Source organism: Pagrus pagrus (genome assembly GCF_965226575.1).
Source record: "Pagrus pagrus genome assembly, chromosome: 4".
NCBI classification, from domain to species: domain Eukaryota; kingdom Metazoa; phylum Chordata; class Actinopteri; order Spariformes; family Sparidae; genus Pagrus; species Pagrus pagrus.
In genome coordinates this window covers 3,652,100-3,672,027 of record NC_140188.1, presented here as the reverse complement: position 1 = coordinate 3,672,027, position 19,928 = coordinate 3,652,100, and the positions used below count along the sequence as shown (strand labels likewise).

Here is a 19,928-nt window from a genome sequence, read left to right as displayed (position 1 = left end):
ACTGAATGTTCACTCTTGGGTGAACTTTTCCATTAAATACTATGAAGATGCACACTGCACAGACAACAGACAGACAACAACATCAGAGGTATTTTAGTGAGCCTGTGAGTGGATTTTACCTCAGGTGGATGGTGCAGTTTCACAGAATTTGGAAAGCAAGTCTGGAAGAAATTTTCAAGTGAATTCACAGATTTTCAACTTGACTTTCTCCCAACATAATGAGACAGAGACAGAGAGGGAATCAGTGGCAGGAATGTACAATCTTATCTGGAGCAGCTTATAACAAGCAAGTCGCAGAGACAGACAGACAGACTCCCAGACTGGACAGCGTGGGCGTCAAACTATCACAGGAGAACATTGTGTTCACTTTTATTTTATGGTTGACGCAGATAATGGCTTAAATGCCATCTAATTGTTTTTGGGCAAAGAAGGTTTTTAATACTAATTGTCTGTCCTCTGTGTGGAATAAATCTCCGTTATTCCTTTAACCTCAGTGTCCTCCTTTCTGTTAAGTACTTTTTGCAGTATATTAACATCAATGAAGCAGTGATTCAAAGGATAATGAGACAGACAGAAACAAGCAGAGAGAGACACAACACATCTTTTGAATGGAGGCCGAAGGTTCAAACACGACGCCCCCACAACTGCAGGAACAGCACTGCAGCTGACAGGCTGTCAATCTCCAAATCCCAGTCCAAGTCATCCGCTAAGAGGATCAGATCTTCTATATATACACTCACCGCAGGTAGCTTCCCTGAACAGGGAGCTAAGCAGATTAACGATAAAAGATTCAGTGAACTCACGACTCATCAGTGTTTCAGGGATCTCTGGGAAAACACAAGGAGGGACATAGGGAAAGAAAATACAAAGAACGGGCGAGTGATATTTGTAAATCATTGAACCCTGCTGGCATCATTTTAGAAATATATAATAACATTAAACAGAATTTTCTTAAAGGTGCTGTTTGGTGATTGTATTCATTTATCAGACAGACAACATTAGGGAGGAGACAGGAAATGAATGGACAGAGACGAGACGGGACATGCAACAAATTTCCCAATCGCTCTTTCTGTTTTAATGCTTCTGAGTTGTCTGACAACCCTGATTCAAAAAAATTATGATGATGTGTATAACAATACAATGCAATGCTTTGCAAATCCTTTTCAACCTATTTTCAATTGAATACCTTCCAAAGACAGAAAGTTACATTCCACTGGTCGACATTAAAGCTGCTATTTGTAAGAAAAGTCTCATTTACAACTCATCAAATAATGAAGCTCTGGGTTTCCCAACTAGTCAAAAACTGACACTTTGGGATGGCGGCCGACCGTCCAACAATCTCAAAGCATCCATTTCTGCCGAGTTGGGAGTGAGACTCAAAAATAACCTTCTTACAAATAGCACCTTTAATGTTTTTTGGGGCATATTCCTTTTAACCAAAATATTGTATATGATGACATATTTAATATGTTGTATGTGGTTGTACCTTAGTTTACTTGCTTAGTTTCATTTGATTGATGGATGTCAATGGGATATTGATAATGTTATTTGATCCCAGAGACACTCAAACATTGAACCAAACTAGCCTAATATTACTGTTTGACAACATAAAAAAGGCATGTATTAGTTTCTGACTCTGGGAAAGTAGGAAAACTTGTCAAATTCCTCCAATATAGCCTACTGTGCTATCTATATATGTATGTTAGCCAGGCATAGCCATACTAGTTTGCAAATGGGTGTCTGCTGGAGCAAATTAAACATGATTTTGCAGATCCATCTGTTTCCCAGGCTGATTCTGCGTGATTTCTTCTGAATAACTAATTTAATGTCTTTTCACTTCCAGTCACTGAGCCTCCCCTGATGCTGTGGATTCCCCCTGGGGATGCCCGACTCCTGGAAACATCTGCTGTATGGTTTTGGTTTTGAAAGGCGCTTCATAAGTAAGTTTTACTCTAACTATTTAGTACATTTTTCCTAATGATTTAATGAGGGCTTTTAACAGACTCATTGGGTTAAAAGAGCTACAAACAAACCAACACATTAAAGTCTTAAGACAAATCCACCAAAGTCACAGACGAAACATCTTAAAGTTCACTTCTTAACCTCTTCATTCCCGACAGTTACCATATCTGCTTGCGTAATGTACACATGACAGAAACTTCAGACATTGTTACACAGCAATTATCCACAGTGATGCTGTGCTGTCACAAGTTTCCAGTCAAATCAAAACTATTTCTCATGTGATTCACTTCCACAGAGCTGATAGTTGCACAGTACAGGAATCTACCCGGCTGGATTATGAATGTCTGCAGGATTTTTATCTATATATGTGTGTGCCTCAGGGAACCACCGTGGGAGAGACAATGATTCATACAGTAGGTACAGTATGTCGCAAGACCCGCCCACTCCGCTGTGACCTCAACTTGCATCACTCATTGTGTTGTGTCTTGTAGGTGAGTTTCCAGGTATACACCGACACCTTTGAGCCAATTCTATAAATTCACCAAGTTGTAATGTACATCACATTACTGTGGTATCCAGAGCAGCATCTCCAGCACTAGTTCAGGTTCAGTTGAGGTTTGAAACAGGCACAGTGAGTGATGTTTATAACTGTATGTGGTACTATTAAAGGTTGGTACTTGGTGTGCTGCTTTGATGTGGCCATCTTTAGCTTTGTCTTATATAATAAAACACATAACGATTCATCATGTCTCAAGGCACATGTCATCACAGAATACTCCCAGGATTGTGTCATTGAGTTTACATTTCATCAACAGTCTGCAGCATCTCCAAGTTTGAACCCCATTAAGAACCTTTGATTTGGAAAGGACTGCTCAGTTTGCAGCAACACAAAAACATCCAACAGTTTGTATACTCCATGATGCATAACAGCTGCTCTTCAGATCAAAAGAGGTGCAACATGCTGCTAGACAGTTAACAAACCTGCAGCTCAGTGTGTGTGTGTGTGTGTGTGTGTGTGTGTGTGTGTGTGTGTTTGTGTGTGTGATAGGAAGCCTTTGAGGTACTTGATGAATAGTTAGTCTTCCTGGTGCCAGTGTGTTGCAGGATGGGAGGGGAGCAGGAAGTGAGTCAGTAGTGGATCGTCGCTGACCAGGAAACAGGCTGCATGCTGCTGGGGTGCTGATCCAAATCCACAGAGGTCCAGTCAAGAGACACACAGCTTGAATCACTGGAAACCTAAAGATAGCAGCAACACGCCTGCTTGTTTTGAATGAACAGATTGACTGAGAGAATCACTTTTGCTGCCTTACTCACCAGATGCCTAATTTTCTTTGAATGAAAGAAATTAAATAAAATACAGCTTGTCCAGCATAATCCAAGTCCCTGGAGACCAAGAGATCACAAATTGATTTGAAAAGATGTTATTTACACCCTTGACGTGCAGTCGAGCTTGTGTACCCCTAACCTTACTTTTTACTGAATACACCATGCAGTCTTGCACCACCTCTCAAAAATCACAATAAACAATTATTAGAAAAATGAAGGGACTTTCATCTTCTTCTGTGTCAAAGGTCATTTCCAAATAAATCATGATTTCACTGGAGACAGACAGGATGACAGATTAACAACAGAACAAGGGAAAGAAAGTTTAAACAGTCACAGGAAAGAAAGGTCAGCTCAGTGACCACAGTCTCACCCCGCCTGAATAGTCCTGATCTACCAAACTCCACCCGTCTGCTTCTCTGAGTAGCTTAAAATAAGTACCAGAGTTTCCTTGCTAGATGTGTATTCAGAAAACAAAGAAAAACACACAGAATCCCACTTGAAATGCTTATTTTTTCTTTTTTAGCCTGCTATGATGACAGTTTTACATCTTTAGGTGCCTCTACTGCCAACAGACTGTAACAACATTACAAGATTACAAGTTTATAGTCACACTACTGCCATCGTGAGGCTGAGATACTCATCACACACTAGAAAGGTAAAATGATAATAATCTTTATTTATAGAGCACTTTTCAAAGTCCATGTTATAAAGTGCTTCACAATGGCAGTAAAATAAAACAGGTAAGTCATAAAATTACCAGGTTTAAAACTAAAAGAAAAGAAAACATAAAAAAAAACAAGAAGACAAAAAAGGAAAGTCAAGTAAAATCAGGAAAGGCTCTCCTGTAAAAGTATGTTTTGGAGAAATCAGTCGAGCTGATTTTGGGTGGATTGTTTCTGAGCAAAGAGAAAAGAAAATTGTTGTATGTATCAAAGATAGACACATCGTTCTTCTTAGATTCTGACTGCAAGTAGGTCAAAAATGCAATGTTTGGTCTGAGATGACGCCAGACGACCGGTCATGTTTATTCATTTTGATTCAGCTTACAAAACATCCTCACAACCACGGCAGATAGAAAACTGTTCAAATGAATCAACTGAGGTAATAAAAATACAGAAAACAGTTTTAACTGGTTGATCATGTATCAACTTTATTTAAATACTTTGACAACCTCACCTACAGTGTACAGTTAGAAAACTCCACTCCTCCAAAGACAGGATACTGGTCAAATTTACAGAGCAAGAAAAAAAAAACTAACTTATAAAACAACAAAGCCATGAAGGAAAGAACAAATCAACAATAAGTTTCACACTTTCTATAGCTGAAACTCAGCCTCCTAACAGGCTTTTTCATGACCTGGCAGGAGGGAGTTAAGGTGATTTTTTTTTGTTAGTTTGAATCTTTATACACAAAACCAAATAAAAAATACGTCTTTCTCGTCTTTTCACACTGTCACAGGCTGCCAACGTCCCACTAATCTTGTAGTAGTGAGTGATAATCACATATTCCTGGCATATAAAATGATTCAGTTCAAAAAATGTAAAGTGAGGAAGTATATTTACCCAAGTATAAAAAATAAATTAAAATGATCAACATTTATACACAAGACGGTCAACAATCCTGACAGCTGTTGTACAATCTTAACCTTCTGGAAGTGAAAAACTTATATGAGCTCCTGGACAGTGACCCCACATTTAAAGATTTTCAAACAAGCCGACCAATGACATCACTTGCTTATCCTCACCCTGATTCAGACACTGTACAAAATTCTGACTTGAACTGTTTACTCTGAGGGGAAGAACCTAAGAAGGGAGGTTCAGATGAAAATATTTAAACATTTGAAACAACTCTTAATCCATCCTCCACTATGCAGTGTGCACTTCATTTTTAATCTGTGCAGTAGTGTAAACACCTCTAATGCACAGATCAATGCAAAATTCATGCATTAACTGAATTTTAGGTCCAAGTCTAGTTTATGATTGTCACACTGTCACCAGCCACTGGAGCCAAAAGCTGATAAATTTATGCTGCAAGGCTGCAAAATATTCTGTTCTACCAAACAATCGCAGAAATCTGCAGTGTTGTCCTGTTAGTTCTCTTTTGATTCTTAACTGACAGTTAATAAAAACAAAACTAAAAGCTAAAGGCTTGATGAACTGTCCCATTTTGAACAAGGTGAAAAAGGGCTTGGAACCTTTAGAAATCAAGTTTTCAGCAGATGCTATGGCTCACCACCATCCAGCTAAAATCTGCTTCTTGACAGGGTTGCGGGGGTCTGTTTTACATCTCTTCCACCTTAAAGAAGCGGTCACCTATGAACTAAAGGCTCTTCATTTTCACAAACCGATAAAACAAAGTGTTCATGTGAAAACTAATCGGTGGGAAAAGGAACGATAGTGGACTAGTGGTTAGACAGGCAGTACTGAGAGGTCACAGGTCATAAAGTTACCTGTTGTGGGTAAGAGCTAAATACATGAAATGAAACAGTATATGAACAGGTGGAGGAGCTACAGACATTAAAAACATTAATACAGCCCTCAGAGGACAAACTGACAGTGCAAAGAAGTAGAAAAATAAATACTAAAAAAAAACAGAATATAGATTTATGTTTAGGTATTCGTTTCTGCAGACATGGTGACTCGTAATGACAAAATGAATGCAATGGGTTGACAAAAATGAACAGTTTGTTAAAGGAGGTTAAAGAGGACAGTGATGCAAAGGCAGTGATAAAGAGGATGATTTGTTTCTGATGGGCAACAGTGTTGAAGGAGTTCCCTCAGTGCTATGCATCTGATTACAAAAACACCACAAATGAGTAATATCTTGTTGGAAAAAATTTAGATGTGTCCCATCTTTTCACGTGTTGCCAAGAGCATTGTCAACTTTGACGGCCCAAAAAAACAAACACGCAAACGGTTTAAAGATGAGGAGCAACTGTAGGAAAGCACTGAGCAGAGGAGCTGAAATGAAAAAAGATGAAGCTAAAATGTTCATAGAAATGTGTTCTTGCTGCTGTCTGAATAACTGTTTTCATTAAGCATTGAGATGAAGAGAATACATTTATTTATACATCAATACGTCTGTTTAAAATAGAGCTTTAGAGATTTAACTTTAAACCCTTCCCATAACCCAAGAGTCTTTTATAGAATCTTAATCTGCAACAATGCGATGTGTGTGTGTGTGTGTGTGTGTGTGTGTGTGTGTGTGTGTGTGTGTGTGTGAGAGAGAGAAATATGTCCTGTGACATCAGTTTGTTCACAAAAGTTTGTCTTCTTAACCAGTCTTGCAAGCAGTTGCCTCAGTGCGCTTTACTTTCTCTTCACTGATCTGCTCAGTGTCCAAAAATGTTATAACAAGCCAACAGCTGAGCTTTTGGTTAATGTTCGGGGGGTCACTGGCAGAAGGGGGAGGCTGTGGGGTCAAAGCCTTTGAAAACCTCCTTCAGCGAGGCGTTGTCCTGCTCTGTGGTTGCCTGCTCAGACTGCACCGGGCTGTTGCCTCCAAAGGGGCTACCCGTCCCACCTGGTTTGCCTGCCTGCTTCACAACACCAAACAGAGAGGAAACTGGTAGGTTGTGGACTCCAGCAGGCCCCTGATCCCCAGCAGCTCCAGGAGCACCCTGACCTCCAGCTGCGGCTGCTCCAGCTGCAGCTGGCCCTCCCTGAGCTGTTGAGTTAGGCGAGGGTGCAGGCTTGGGCCTGGGCCTGTTATAGCTGTTGTATCGATCAGTCCCTTGCTCTGAACTTTTCTCTGGCTCTGGTTGGTCCAACGCAGACTTCCGAACAAACAGGGGCTCCTTTGACTTGGGTTTAGTCGTTGTGGGCTCACTGGGCTTGGACTCTGTGCTGGCTGAGTTGGGGGAGTTGTTAGAGCCACTGCTGGTACCAGGGCTGCCTGGTTTGTTAGTCCGAGGGTCATACAGACTAATGCTGCTTAGGACGCTGGCTCCCCCTGGTGCCCCAGCTCCCACACCGCGCCCTGCCCCACCTGAAGAGAGCAGCCTGGGGTCGTAGGGTGCAATGGTAGGAGGAGAGGAGCTAGATGTTGTTGCTGGAGAGGTAGAGGAGGCAGGAGTAGGAGTGGGATCGGATGGTTGCTTCAATGCAGACTTCTGAGGCTGGAGACGGGGGTCTGTGGGGACTTTACGGGCAACACGGGGGTCTACTGGCTTTTCTGCAGGTGCAGGAGGCACGGGGGGAGGTGCGCCCAGTAGAGCCACAGGGGCCGCAGGGGGGGGTAAGAGAGGAGGGGAGGGAGTCTGGGACGGACTGGAGTTGACAGTCTTCAGGATACGAGACAGCAGCTCAAAGTCTGGGAGGGAGGAGGTGGAGGATGAGGGAGCAGGGGGGTCCGAGGAGGGAGGAGGCTGTACAGGGGGAGGCTGTGAGTGAGGGAGTGATGTGTTGTGTTGCTGCTGCTGCTGAGCACGAGACAGACGGGGGTCTATGGAGGATACAGAAGGGATGCCTGGTGGGAGCGGAAGGAGGTCCTGCTTGGGGATAGGGAGGGGAAGGAGATCTTCAGGCGACCAGGTGATGGCTTTGGAGAAGGCCGGCATGTGGAGAAGGATATCCTTCTTGATGTGGCTGAACTGTTGCAGCTGCGAGCGAGGGTCTCTCAGAGCCATACCCATGAGCGGGTCCAGAGGAATCGGCACCGGCTTGTCACGCAGAACTCGCTCTGTCTCCTCCTCATCCGCTGCTGGAGCTGTGAGTGGTGGGGGCTTGTAGACCAGAGGAGGCTCTGGTTTAGCAGCAGGGGGTGAGAGGGACGTTGATCCAGCTGATGCAGCAGCTGTAAGCCGGGCTAACCTGGGGTCTGCAGGCGGTCCAGAGGAAGATGGAGCAGGCATAGAGTGGGTGGAGTCAGAGAGTTGAGCTGACTCTGCAGCACGCGCCAGGCGTGGGTCCCGAGCCAAGCGGGGGTCCGCTGGCCGAGCCAGAGCGCTGGCCGGGGGGGCTTTCTGGAGGCGAGGGTCACTTGGAGGGCCATCAGATTTTTGAGGCACCTGTGTCTGTTGACGGAGCGTCTTCAAGATGGAGGTCACACTACCACCGCCATCTTCATCCTCACTGGAGTACCAGTTCCCTGAGTCACCTATGAAAGAACAACAGACATGATTTGTGGCATCTTTTTTGTTATTTTGAAGTCCTGCTCTATTTTGTTTCCTCTTTATCTTTCACTCAATTACTTTTTCCCCCTCTGCTTGTGACTCTTGAACTCTGGTAACAATTACATTTCCCCAGTGCAGGATAAATAAAGTCTCATCTTATTACCAAAGAATTTCTAACAGTTTGGACACAAGCAGGTGTAGATGATTTACCTTCAGTGTCTCTACTCTTCTCTGCTCCTCCCTCGGCCATCCTGCGAGCTCTTTCCTCTTCTTCCTGCTGCTTCTGTTGGATCCTCATGAACAGGACACGCTGTGCTGGAGGCAGAAAGTCAGGCACAGAAATCCCTCCCTGATTGGCTGATGCTCCATTAGCAGAGCCATCTTGACCACCCGACTGATTACCAAATTTCCCTGCTCCTCCTCTCTCGTCCATGCCAGCAAAACCCTGGTAGTTGTCACCTGAGAAGGAAAAGCGAGTGTACTCAGTACAGAAACTCTTTGCAACAATCCCCTACGAACTACAACTTGTTATTCTTTCAGTTCTTAATTATTTAGTTTGATCATTGAAACTCACTCTCACCTTCTTGCACCACTCCCTCCATTGCCATACCGTCCTGCTGATTGAAGAAGTTGTTGAAAAAGTTTCCTCCACCCTGAGGAGGACACGGAGGCATAGCACCCCCATGTGGAGGGCCGTCACCTGGTGCAAATCCTCCCATCATGGGCGGTCCACCAGGGCCCATGTTGGGGGGACCCTGGTTCATCCCAAGGTTGGGGCCCATGTTCTGCATGTCGGGGGACATCATGCCAGGAGGGGCAGGGAACCGGGGGGGAGGGGCACCAGGGGCCCCTTGGGGTCCAGGAGATGAAGCCTGACCCTGGGTACCACTGGGAGTCTGGCTTCTGATCGAGGACGAGAACAGGAGTTAAGATTCAGATCAGAGTGGATCTTAAAAGGTTGAAATCAGGAAGAGTTAAAAAGTAACTTAGCACTAAATCCACTTTTTTGAGTTACTAATTTTCTACAGATGTGAATATGAAATGATTATTTTATCCTTCTCTTACCTGACGGCCAGTTTCTGAGCCAGCTGTCCTGTCGGCTGAACTTTAATCTCAAACAATGAGGGGATCTTCTTCCCTGCGCCACCTCCTCCTCCACCACAAGGGGGTGGAGGGCCCATGTGTGGAGGAGGAGGGCAGTTAGGATTTGGTGGCCCACCTTGGAAGGGATTTCCTTCAGGGCCAAGCACAGGGGGACCAGCGCAGGGGTTGGGCCCAGGAACAGGCCCTGGTCCTGGGGGACCTTTACTGGGCATTGGCCCCTGGTTAGGTCCAGGAAGTCCCCCAAAGTCACCCGGTGGAGGTCCGCCGAAATCCCCAGCCCCTGTGTTGGCATCTATAGGAACAGGCCGAGGAGGGGTAGGGAGGAGGCCAACTCCAGGAGGAGGTTTGGGGAGAGGGTTGATGCCCTGCTTCTTCAGCTCCTCAACCTCCTTCTCATCCTCCGCTCCAGCTTCTGCATCCTCTGCCAGCATCTAGAAAACATGTCACAAAAATATCCAGTTAAGTTCATCTGAAACATTTTCTCAAGACATTTCCGTAATCAAACATCAAAAATGATAACTGACAATTTTTCAACAACAAGATGTATAATAAAGCGCTTCACTGTATATTGGATCATTAAAGACCCTGAATGTATGTACAACACTTCTGAAAAATGTTTTTCAGAATTGAATACAGTATTTGAGGACCCTACCTTGTTGAGCAGCTCCTGTGTGTCATCATTGAGTGCTTCATGGGAGAACATGCACTCATCGTTATTGACACAGTTCCCTGTGGTGTGGAACAGCTTACAAGGGAATTCACGTAGCATGGGAGTCAAGGAGAAATACTCACAGAGACGATGGACAGAAAACTCCTCATTTGAATTCTGAGATTAATGCAAACTTGTCACATTTTCAGTTAGGTGTAATTAGCATAATGGAATTTTAGGAGATATACGAACAGGTATACATCATATACACTTGTACTTATAAAGAGTCTCTTTGTGTGGTCACTAGTGAAGGATATCATGCATGTAAGGACAGTGGTCAGCTCTGGCACAAAATCCAGTGATGTAGAACTTGCACAGCTCCTTCTTCTTGGGCAGCTCAATGTCGTGGCTGAAGTTGCAGTGGTCCCCCTGGAGAGGAAAAAAGGTCATAATGAATGTGTGATTCTGACGGCTCATGACTGACAAATGTGAGAGAGTTGCTAAAGTAAAGAAATGATACATCAAGAAAGGATAAAATAAACAACAAAATGTCAACTATTTTCCTTTGGGGTTTGTTTTTGTATTCTGTTGCCCATTATTACATGTAGAATGGTGCCTTCGGGATTTTTTGGCAGCTTAAACACACTTTCACACAATCTTTTCATCTTGCTCCAGTTCAATGGGGCCAGATTTTCTTCAAAGTTCTCTTTGAGAGTCATTTCTTTCCAGTTTAACCACATATTAGGCCACAGTGGTCCCTGAGGTCATGGCCCTGCAGCTGTTTTAGGATGCTGACCAAAACTGGTTTGCAAACAACTTCAAATTCCAGGCTTTTTAGGGGAATCTGTATCGCATTTGAGTTACCAAAAACATTTCAAATCATTGAAATGTAGACCAACAAAACTATACAAATCTAAAATTACAGTGGATTTTTAATGAGCATTGACAGCTCAGAAAAGCAACTGAATGGTATAAAGGAAAAAAGATCGTTTAAAACATGTAGCACTTAAAGAATGTGAGATACAGTGCAAACTCTGTCAACATACAAATTTAAAGCAAAAGTAGTGAAAATTAGTGCCATCTTACCCAGGTGCATCTCCCCTCGATATAGTACTTGCAGATGGCCTTTCCTTTCTTATCCTGGTGCTTCTCATTCTGATTCCTTCTCCCGAGTCCTCCTCCATCGCCTCCTCCACCTCCATCCTAAAATACATACACACAAACCAACACATTAACAAAAGGAGAGAGAAGAGTGTCAAGCAAAAACAATAAGAAAGAAGATTCATATCATTTTATTCCTCAAGTCTAATAAATATAAAGGAATTTGTCCACCTGACTGAGTGAAGCAGCCTTTGCTTGTCTGCATTGATTATTTGCAAGAACACACTTTGGATTATCAGATTGGTTTCACAAAAGCCTTACCCCGTTGTCCATGTCGCCGTTGTTGTCGTCATCCATCCCCATGTCACCTCTTCCTCTGCCGCGGTTTCTACCTCTTCCTCCTCTGATCATACCACGCCCTCCTTTACCCCTCCCTCGCCCGCGGCCACCTTTACCTCCTGGTGCAGAAACAGAAATTGAAGACAGGGGGACATTGAGTTAAATTCTGAGCAACAAAGAGAGTCAACACTGTCAGGTACTGGTATCAAAGTAAATGGTAAGTAGTAAGAAGTCCAAACTCACCTCTGCCTCTGTCCTTGCACTTCTTGTACTGATTGAGTTCTTTTGAGTAGTCATCGTAGTCATCATCCCCCATGTTGTCGTAGTCATCATCTCCATACTGTAAGGACAGATTCAAGTGTCACTGACTTGAGGATACACAAGTATTGTTTCATAACAGATATTCCATGTTTGTCTAACCCAGAATAAACACATACAAATGAGGAAATAACAGAGAGTTTTTTGTTCACTGGAATTTTTCCATCTGAAATATGCTTGAATACACAAAATAAAGCAGGAGAATAACAACTTGTTTCATGTACTTTGACCAAAGTAAATGGACAAAGAATTCTAAACCCTCACCTCCATCTCTTCTCCATAGCCGTCTCCATCATCGTTGTCTCCTCCCATCTTTCCTCCTCCACCTCCACCTCCACCTCCACCTCCACCTCGACCTCCTCTTCCTCTGCTTCCCCCTCTTCCTCTCCTCCCTCCCCTCATTCCTCCTCGACCTCTCTGGTTCTTCATACGACCTTTACCGCCTGCAGAGACACAAAGACCAAGTTGGTTATTGTATCTGTGGAATTTTTAATGTTAAGAAACGTTTGCAAATAAGTTCCTTTGTCTGTCCGCAACTATGCAAACTATTCAGTAAAACAGCAAGCTCCAGATAATGACAGCTTTAGCCTGACTGCAATGTACACACCTCTTCCGCGGCCACCTCCTCCCTCCTTGGCCTTGCGGTACTGGTTGAGCTCCTTGGTGAAGTCGTCATATTCTTCGTCCCCCATCTCCTCTTCTTCCTCTCCTTCATAATTGTCCTCTTCATAGTCATCGTAGCCTCCGTAGCTCTGCTTGTCCATTTTCATATAGCTGCCTTTCTTTGAGCCGCCGTAGCCCCCATGAGACTAGAGACAGGTAGACATATAGGGTGATTTTACTTTCCACAAAAATGAACAATATGATATTGTTTAAGTTCACCTGATGTGTCAGGACTGCTGATATATGGCACTTAAAAAATAATCTAATTAAGATGCATATGTAAAGATGCTTGAGACTTACAGGAGGGGGGTACTGTGGACTGTACTCTCTGTACTTCACCCTCTTCTCACTGGGACTGTAGTCAGAGTCATCGCTGAAGTCCGAGTGCTCATCATCAGAGGATGCATGACGCTGAGGGAGCGCAAAACAGAGAGATATATTCAGAAAAGAGATGGTAGAGATACACTGACAAACGATCATTTTATAGATTAAGACAGATGGCAGCACATAAGTAGATGGGTCTATTTCTGCACCAGAGTTGTCAACATTCTTACTTTGTGTTTGGATTTGCGTTTCTTCTTGGACCTCCTCTTCTCCCTCTCTCGCTCCTTCTCTTTCTTCCTCTTTCTCTTGCGACGGTGGGCTCTCTCATCGTCCGAATTGCTGCTGCCGTGGCGCTCCCTGCTTCGCCGTCGCCGCTCCTCGGTCCCTTCCCCTGCTGCTTCACCTCCTCCGCCTGCTTCATCGCCCCCGTCTCCACCTCCTACTGCTGCGGACGTACCTCCACCCGTTTCTTCATGCTCCACATCTCCCCCATCATCTTCCAACTCTCCTTCCTCCAGCTCTCCATCCTCCGGCCTGTATATGTAAAGAACACACATGGAGAGAAGTTACATATCACATCTCTTCATAGGCCGTGGGTCAGTCTGACAGCCTCAAGTTTTAGGACACAAATCTATAAATGATGAATGTATAACAAAATAAATTAAAAAGTGACAATAAGTGGTTTGTTTTCAGCTGTCGCAGATGAATCTCATGGAAAACAAGTACAGAGGCTCTGTAGGGTTGACTAAAATCTAACATCAGACATCACATCACTGGCGCATTATTTGCATTTGTCAAAGTGTTTACGAAAGTTGTTTTCTTAAGAGGATTCAACAAACATTTTGGCATTTTAAATGTATCAAATCAATGAAAACGATAGATGTGGTTTGATGGCGTTGCGATGTCGCATGGGACCATGGGAGTTGTTGTCTTCAATCTTATACAACCACCCCTGCTGATGAAAATCTATTTGCTTTGACCTGATCAGAAATGTTCATGGACGAGGTAATGTAAGAAAGTTTCATTCCAGGTTTAGCCACGTTCGTAGATTTCCTTGCTCACTCTTTGACATAGCATCTGTTTCCCCACTCGTTATGGTAACAGGCGACCAAATGAAAGGCACCTTTACCTTGAATAAAATTATGGATTTCCCTGAGTTTGTTGGAAACATTCGCGATAGCCACTCAACAAAATATATAGCAAAGGTCAAGTCAGTTTGAGACATTATAATGCAGACATGTTACATATTATATCTTTAACAGAACTGCGACCCTGAGCCATCGCTTGGGCTAAAAATTAGTTAGAATATAAATACTGTAAGAGCTAATGTGAGAAAATATCTTTTAACTGTTATTGTAAAGAAAGAAAATCAAACTAGGTAAAAATTTGTGGCCTTGGGCCCACTAACAATGTGCGATTGTTAGCCCCTTTTGCTTTCTGTCATGAAGATTTCTGACACACAGTATCAGGCTATGTATTTTATATTTTAAGAGAACACTGGTTTGACTATGTATTACCGGTGTAACACGATTGGCGATTCATGTCAGGGGGCATAACATACACATTTGTGTTTTTTTAATGTGTGCCTATGACTCTGCAGGGTGTATTTACACAGCTCCTCTATTTCTCAAAGGTGTTAGCCTGTTTAATCTATTGGTGAATACATTTTGACAGATGCCTCTACTTCACATATAAGTGTACATAAAAATGAAACATGGAATCACGTAAAACTGACCTCTGAAGATATTAAGCAACTGTCAATGTCATCAGTCAAACAAGCTGCCACAGGAAAATAAGTCAAGTCATCTAATGGAGAGTACTATACAGTACGTTCTGCACACGTCACTATTTCACATGCATAGTTAACTTCTCAAGACACAACATCATAAACACCTTTCTAGACAGATTTAACCACACCACATAAAACTCTGCACAAGTGTATATGGATTTTTTGCTCCTGTTTTAAATGGTGAGAAAGCAAAACTCCTCTGGCAAAAAAGTACTATTTGGGTTTTAGAGTACAAACCCCTCAAACCCCTAAAATGCCCATAGCCTGGGGGGAAGGCAGAATTATTCATGTGCTGTTCCTGTCGTTAACTACCAGGGAGGACCCTCACATGAGCCAACATGAGCAAAACCATGAGATCCTAATTGACATGGATCACATGAAGGCCTCCTCCTGCAGCGACTGGTGGCTGAGGGGAGGGTTAGAGTGCAGGCAACACAGTGAGGACAAGTGGAAGGGAGGACATGGTTTTGAAAAGCTCAACAGCAATGGAGAGAAAGGTAACACATCCTCTCTAGGGAAATCTCTCCAGCTGCCATTAATCAAAATTTCAAAAACACTGATGATTTTGACACCACTCTCAGAATGCCAGTTTTATCCAAGCACAAGATCCCATCCAACTATTGACCATACACATTCCTGACATAGTTGGACTGGTCATTGTTTGTCTGCCATTTTCACTGGCAACTATGTGATATGACTTATGGAAAGGGCAAGAGGAGGGGTGAAAATTTAGTCAAGAAATGTATCTGAAGAGATGTAATATTTGACACTCCCTATTTGAATAATTCAATCCTGGCTCTCCCACAAAGTCCCACACCCAAAGTAGGCTGACAACTACTGTCTGCAGGAGCCTGGGAGTGAGGCCAGAGGCCACTCCACTTTTCCATTGCCTTACAATATTTGACTACTCAAAGACTGGTTTTGTCCTACGAAGCGCATGCAGTGTGAACTGAGACAAGGCAGGTGGGGAGTTTAGTCGACCTGCTGTGAAGCAAAATGTCAACTGCGCTCTACGTGTACCAAAACCCCACCACATCCTCAGCATGTCAGCTTCATGTGGGGAGAGCAGATAACCGGCCTTGATAATCTGAGCTGTGTCACGAATAAAATGTTCATCAGATTCAGAAACTAGATTCCAGCTAACAGAGCTACCAGTGAATGCTACACATTAGTGGGTTTCAATCCCGGCAACAAAACAAAAACAAATTCTAAAAGCACACAACGTTGTAAAATCATTATTTCATAACAGTGTCACAATGTGAGGTTGAGGACACTACAGAGACAGAAACTATCAGCACAATGCTCCCTGGGGTAAGTTTACCAAGTCATCTGGATAAATTTGCTAAATAAACCCCGGAGATATCTCCCTTCGTCAGTCCTTGTTCCAGATTTGAGGGAGCTCCAGGTTTTATGCAGCAAAGTTAACCAAATAATTGGGTAATCTAATTTAGTATTTACACTGGGCCCTCGTATTAAACACTGGAGTTGCTCCAAGGACAGAATCCTGTCATCTGGAGCACAACCCTGAATAAACAACAAAATTGGTCCTCATATTTGAGCTAATTTGATTTTGCTCTGACCAAAAGCCATAACAAAATCCCAAACTTGCTATACTCACCTTGAAAATAGTTTCTCAGTTTCGTTTACCATTTGTCCTCACTCAATCTATGCAAAGCAGCCTCAAAAGTATTAATATATACAGATTATGCACTGTTTTGGCAAATATTGGCTCAATGCAAAAGTTCAGTATCAGATACCAAAAACTCTTTTTCTATTTTACTCAAACACAGCCTCAAATACTTTGCGAACCTCTAACAGGTCCTTTGTCCTGCACCAGCTATTGGCTTTCATACAACACCACAAACAGGGGTATCATCTCAGCAGCCAAGTCACTCCTCCACCTCACTACTGGCATATGCTATGAAGCTGGCCCGTTACTCAAAACCTGTGTGACCAGGGCACACAGACCTGCAACAAGGAAAACTCCCCTAACACAGTGGAGGGCTCTATCATCGTACAGGGATTTGGCTGTATTATGGAAGCAGGTTGCTATGGAAAGGGAGTGGCGGGGATTCACTATGGGCAGAAGCTGATGGCCTCACTGGCCTGTCCATATTATACAAACATCACCTGCTGCCAACAATGTGCCAGTGAGGAGGACAACTTCCAGTACAAACTTCTCTCTCTCAGCCAAGAAATTAACAGGTCTGGTCAGAGTTAACTCAAGAGTTAATGTGGTTTAAGTCTACCAACACAAACATATGCTTACTTATCTGTGAAGAGGAAAGACAGTTACTAACTCAAAAAGTTATTGATTAATCCCTACCAAAGTGTCAATATACTGCTGACAACTAAAACAGTAAAAACCAGGTCTGTCGTCCATGTAAACTATGCCAATCAATTTTCCACAAATTTCCATCAACACTACAGCCAGCTGATGCTCAAACTTCTCCACACACCTACTTAGCAGACAACTGTGAAAAGTTCAACAGAGAACAATATTATTCTGGTCTATTAAAGATGGTTGAATGAAAGGATTTACCATGCATTATGGTACATTATTAGCTCAGCTGAGTCCATAACTTCATTAATTCTGTAAGCAAAGGGCCATGATTAAAATGGGGAATACTTACTGTGAGAGGTTTTCTTCACATTTTGCACTCAAAACCATTGAAAAAGGTTTTTCGCTAACCTTTTTGGGACACTAGTGGGGTCTGTGAGTTTTGGAATTGGGGCCAACTGGGTAACATACAGCAAATTTGCCAACTGGGGACTGTGGAAAAAGGGAGCTTTGTGTTTGACTTGAAACACTTCTGGGATGCTTTGCAGACGTTTTGCACATTTTGGGGACTTTTGTGGATGTTTGGGACGAGTCAGTGTGGGCACGACTGTGAATAATAAGTGATATGTTAGACACAAATATCCATGACCGACAAGCAGCACAAACGCGTTTAAAAAGCTAGCAAATGTAACGGGGAACAATACGGATTAGTCGATAACTTTCAAAAAACAACACTTTGAATATAGTTATCATTAAAGAAATGAGTGGAAGAAAAAGCAATCGTTAAAGTGTGCTCGGAAGTCAAAATAAGCTTTGTTCCCAGTGCTATTTAGGCAGAAAGACGATGACTTGAATAGAATTGAAAAGTGCGTAGAGCACGACAACTTGCTTCACGTTGGCAACACGATTAGCGTTAGCTACACTGGATTAAACGGATGATAAAATAGTTTACTAGCCCATACTGATCAAATAACATTCATCAATCTGGTCTGACAGTGTTAGTTACCGCTAAATTTAATTCGATAATGCAGCTATTGGGATTGCCAATGAATAGCAAATAACTATTAACAAAACCATTAGCCATTAGCCTAGCCTCCCTCTTGCCAACTGTGCTAGTTGGTCACATTAGCCAACAAGCTAACACTGCTAAATTAGCCTGAAGGTAGGCCCATCGTTAGCAAAAGACAATTGTTTGGACTTTTCGCATCAGTTGCATTACAATAATTATCACACCCACACAATTAATTGAATTAACGTAAATTAGTAAACTGCTCTTCACAATGGGAAAATAATTAACCGCGGCTTTATAACCGTTGAATTTGCTAGAATGGCGGTGAAAGTATGATTGATCAGCTGTTTCGACTTCGTCTTTTCTTCAGACAAGTTGGCTTGAGTCGATTGATCGTTGATTGTGATAACGTAACAAAAATTAAGGGAATAACGTTATCCCAGGTGATATTTGGCCTCCCAGTTGGCGTTGTCGTGTCAACATGGCGTTCTTTACCTCTGTACTCGTTTTCCAGAAAAGGCGAGTTTAATCCCACTGACAGAAAAAGAAAAAGAAACCCCGGGCTTTTTGTGTAAAAGCACAGGACAAATAAATAATTTCATTTAAATATGACTGTAGAATTACTCGACCTTTCGTCAGTCAGGAGACTGTTGTGTTCGTGGTTGGTAGTTGGGGAGTTTGGATGGACAGTCATGCTTTCCACAGCCATTTCCTCTAGCTAACGTTACGTTACATTGAGGTGCAAAAAAGTACAACTCGACACTGGAATCTACTGGCTTATGCGTCACTTCACTAGGATCTACTTGTTTTGATATTAGGAAGAGTTTCTGTTCATAGTAGGCAATTCTCCACTACAGTTGTAAGAGAAATATGATGAAAGTGAGTCCTGACGTTCTCCGTCCTACTGTAGCGATGTGAAATGACGACTGATGAACTTAAAATGGCCGACAGTCTTCTCCTAGGAGAAAGGGGGCGGGTTTCTCCGAGAATGACGTCACGACGAATAACGTTCTTGTACGCTTCTCACGGAAATTACCGAATGGGGATGGCGGAGGGTAAAGTCAGCCCCCGAGTTTGACTCGCAGGTGCACTTGCAGACCAAATAGTGATTACAGAGTATTCGAATAATTACAGCTTAATTAGGCATGATGTTCGTGTAAAATAAGACAGTCTAATCTGAAGCACACTTGAAGAGCATTTTATCCACCACAAATGCGATCGCAACTTCTTTTGGCCGAATAAAATGTGGTTGTTGGTGGTGTGGTATTTGTAAGCAAAGTAGGTAGACTGGTTAAGTTCAACTGGACTAAGCAAATGTCAGGTTCCCAGGCCAAATATTGTAGGAGGCTATGCAGAAATACAATAAAGAAAGGTTTGCTGTGTGTAGGTTAATTACGTGTTGTCTAAACCCAAAGTTATTTTTGAATATGCACGGTATGTGTGCAGATTTAACTGAAAAATGAAACATCTAAATACTAGATGTTGACACAGGCTCCCTCTACAAAGCATGCCCCCCAAATGCAGGACATGACTCTCCTGACTTTCTTTTTATTTCACTTCCATTATTCATTCACTTAAACAAGTAATCTAATTACCACAAACTCAGCTTAGGGCCATTTTTTTCAAATGCATCAAATGCTCATTCGGTTGTTCGCACTGGATTCATCATCTGAAGGCACACAATAAGCAGAGTCTTTAAAATGGCTGTTAAAATTGTTCATAAAAGACTAAACTCAGGGATAAATTTACCCACGTTTCTGCCTTGACGCTCGTTGATGCTACGTGATAAAGATAACACTTACAGAACAAAAGTTACGGGTTACAACTGGATATTAACATGATACTACAGGGCCTAATGCCCGATGCATCAATTACAAGACAAAAAGCGACACATTTTTTAGACTTCTGTTGTTAATATTTAAATGAACACTGCAAACAAATAGCTGAACT

The 19,928-nt window shown here is 42.8% G+C and overlaps 1 protein-coding gene across 3 annotated transcripts; it reads right to left on the bottom strand.

The window, feature by feature from the left end:
* Nucleotides 1-4,284: 4,284 nt before the first annotated feature.
* Nucleotides 4,285-18,918, bottom strand: zc3h4 (zinc finger CCCH-type containing 4). Of its 3 annotated transcripts, none has more exons than XM_084350036.1 (14): nt 18,608-18,918; nt 13,130-13,433; nt 12,876-12,986; nt 12,520-12,721; nt 12,177-12,355; nt 11,838-11,934; nt 11,577-11,713; nt 11,241-11,357; nt 10,472-10,583; nt 10,158-10,267; nt 9,467-9,936; nt 8,982-9,304; nt 8,612-8,860; nt 4,285-8,385 (listed from the first exon to the last, which is right to left on the bottom strand). In XM_084350036.1, the coding sequence occupies exons 1-14, from the start codon at nt 18,685-18,687 to the stop codon at nt 6,680-6,682; spliced, it is 4,197 nt and encodes a 1,398-aa protein (XP_084206162.1). In that variant the 5' UTR covers nt 18,688-18,918; the 3' UTR covers nt 4,285-6,679. The 3 variants fall into 3 exon arrangements, with proteins under 3 accessions (XP_084206162.1, XP_084206163.1, XP_084206164.1); XM_084350037.1 differs by having other exon boundaries at nt 8,982-9,301; XM_084350038.1 differs by lacking the exon at nt 18,608-18,918 and adding an exon at nt 17,322-18,579.
* Between the last annotated feature and the right edge of the window lie 1,010 nt (nt 18,919-19,928).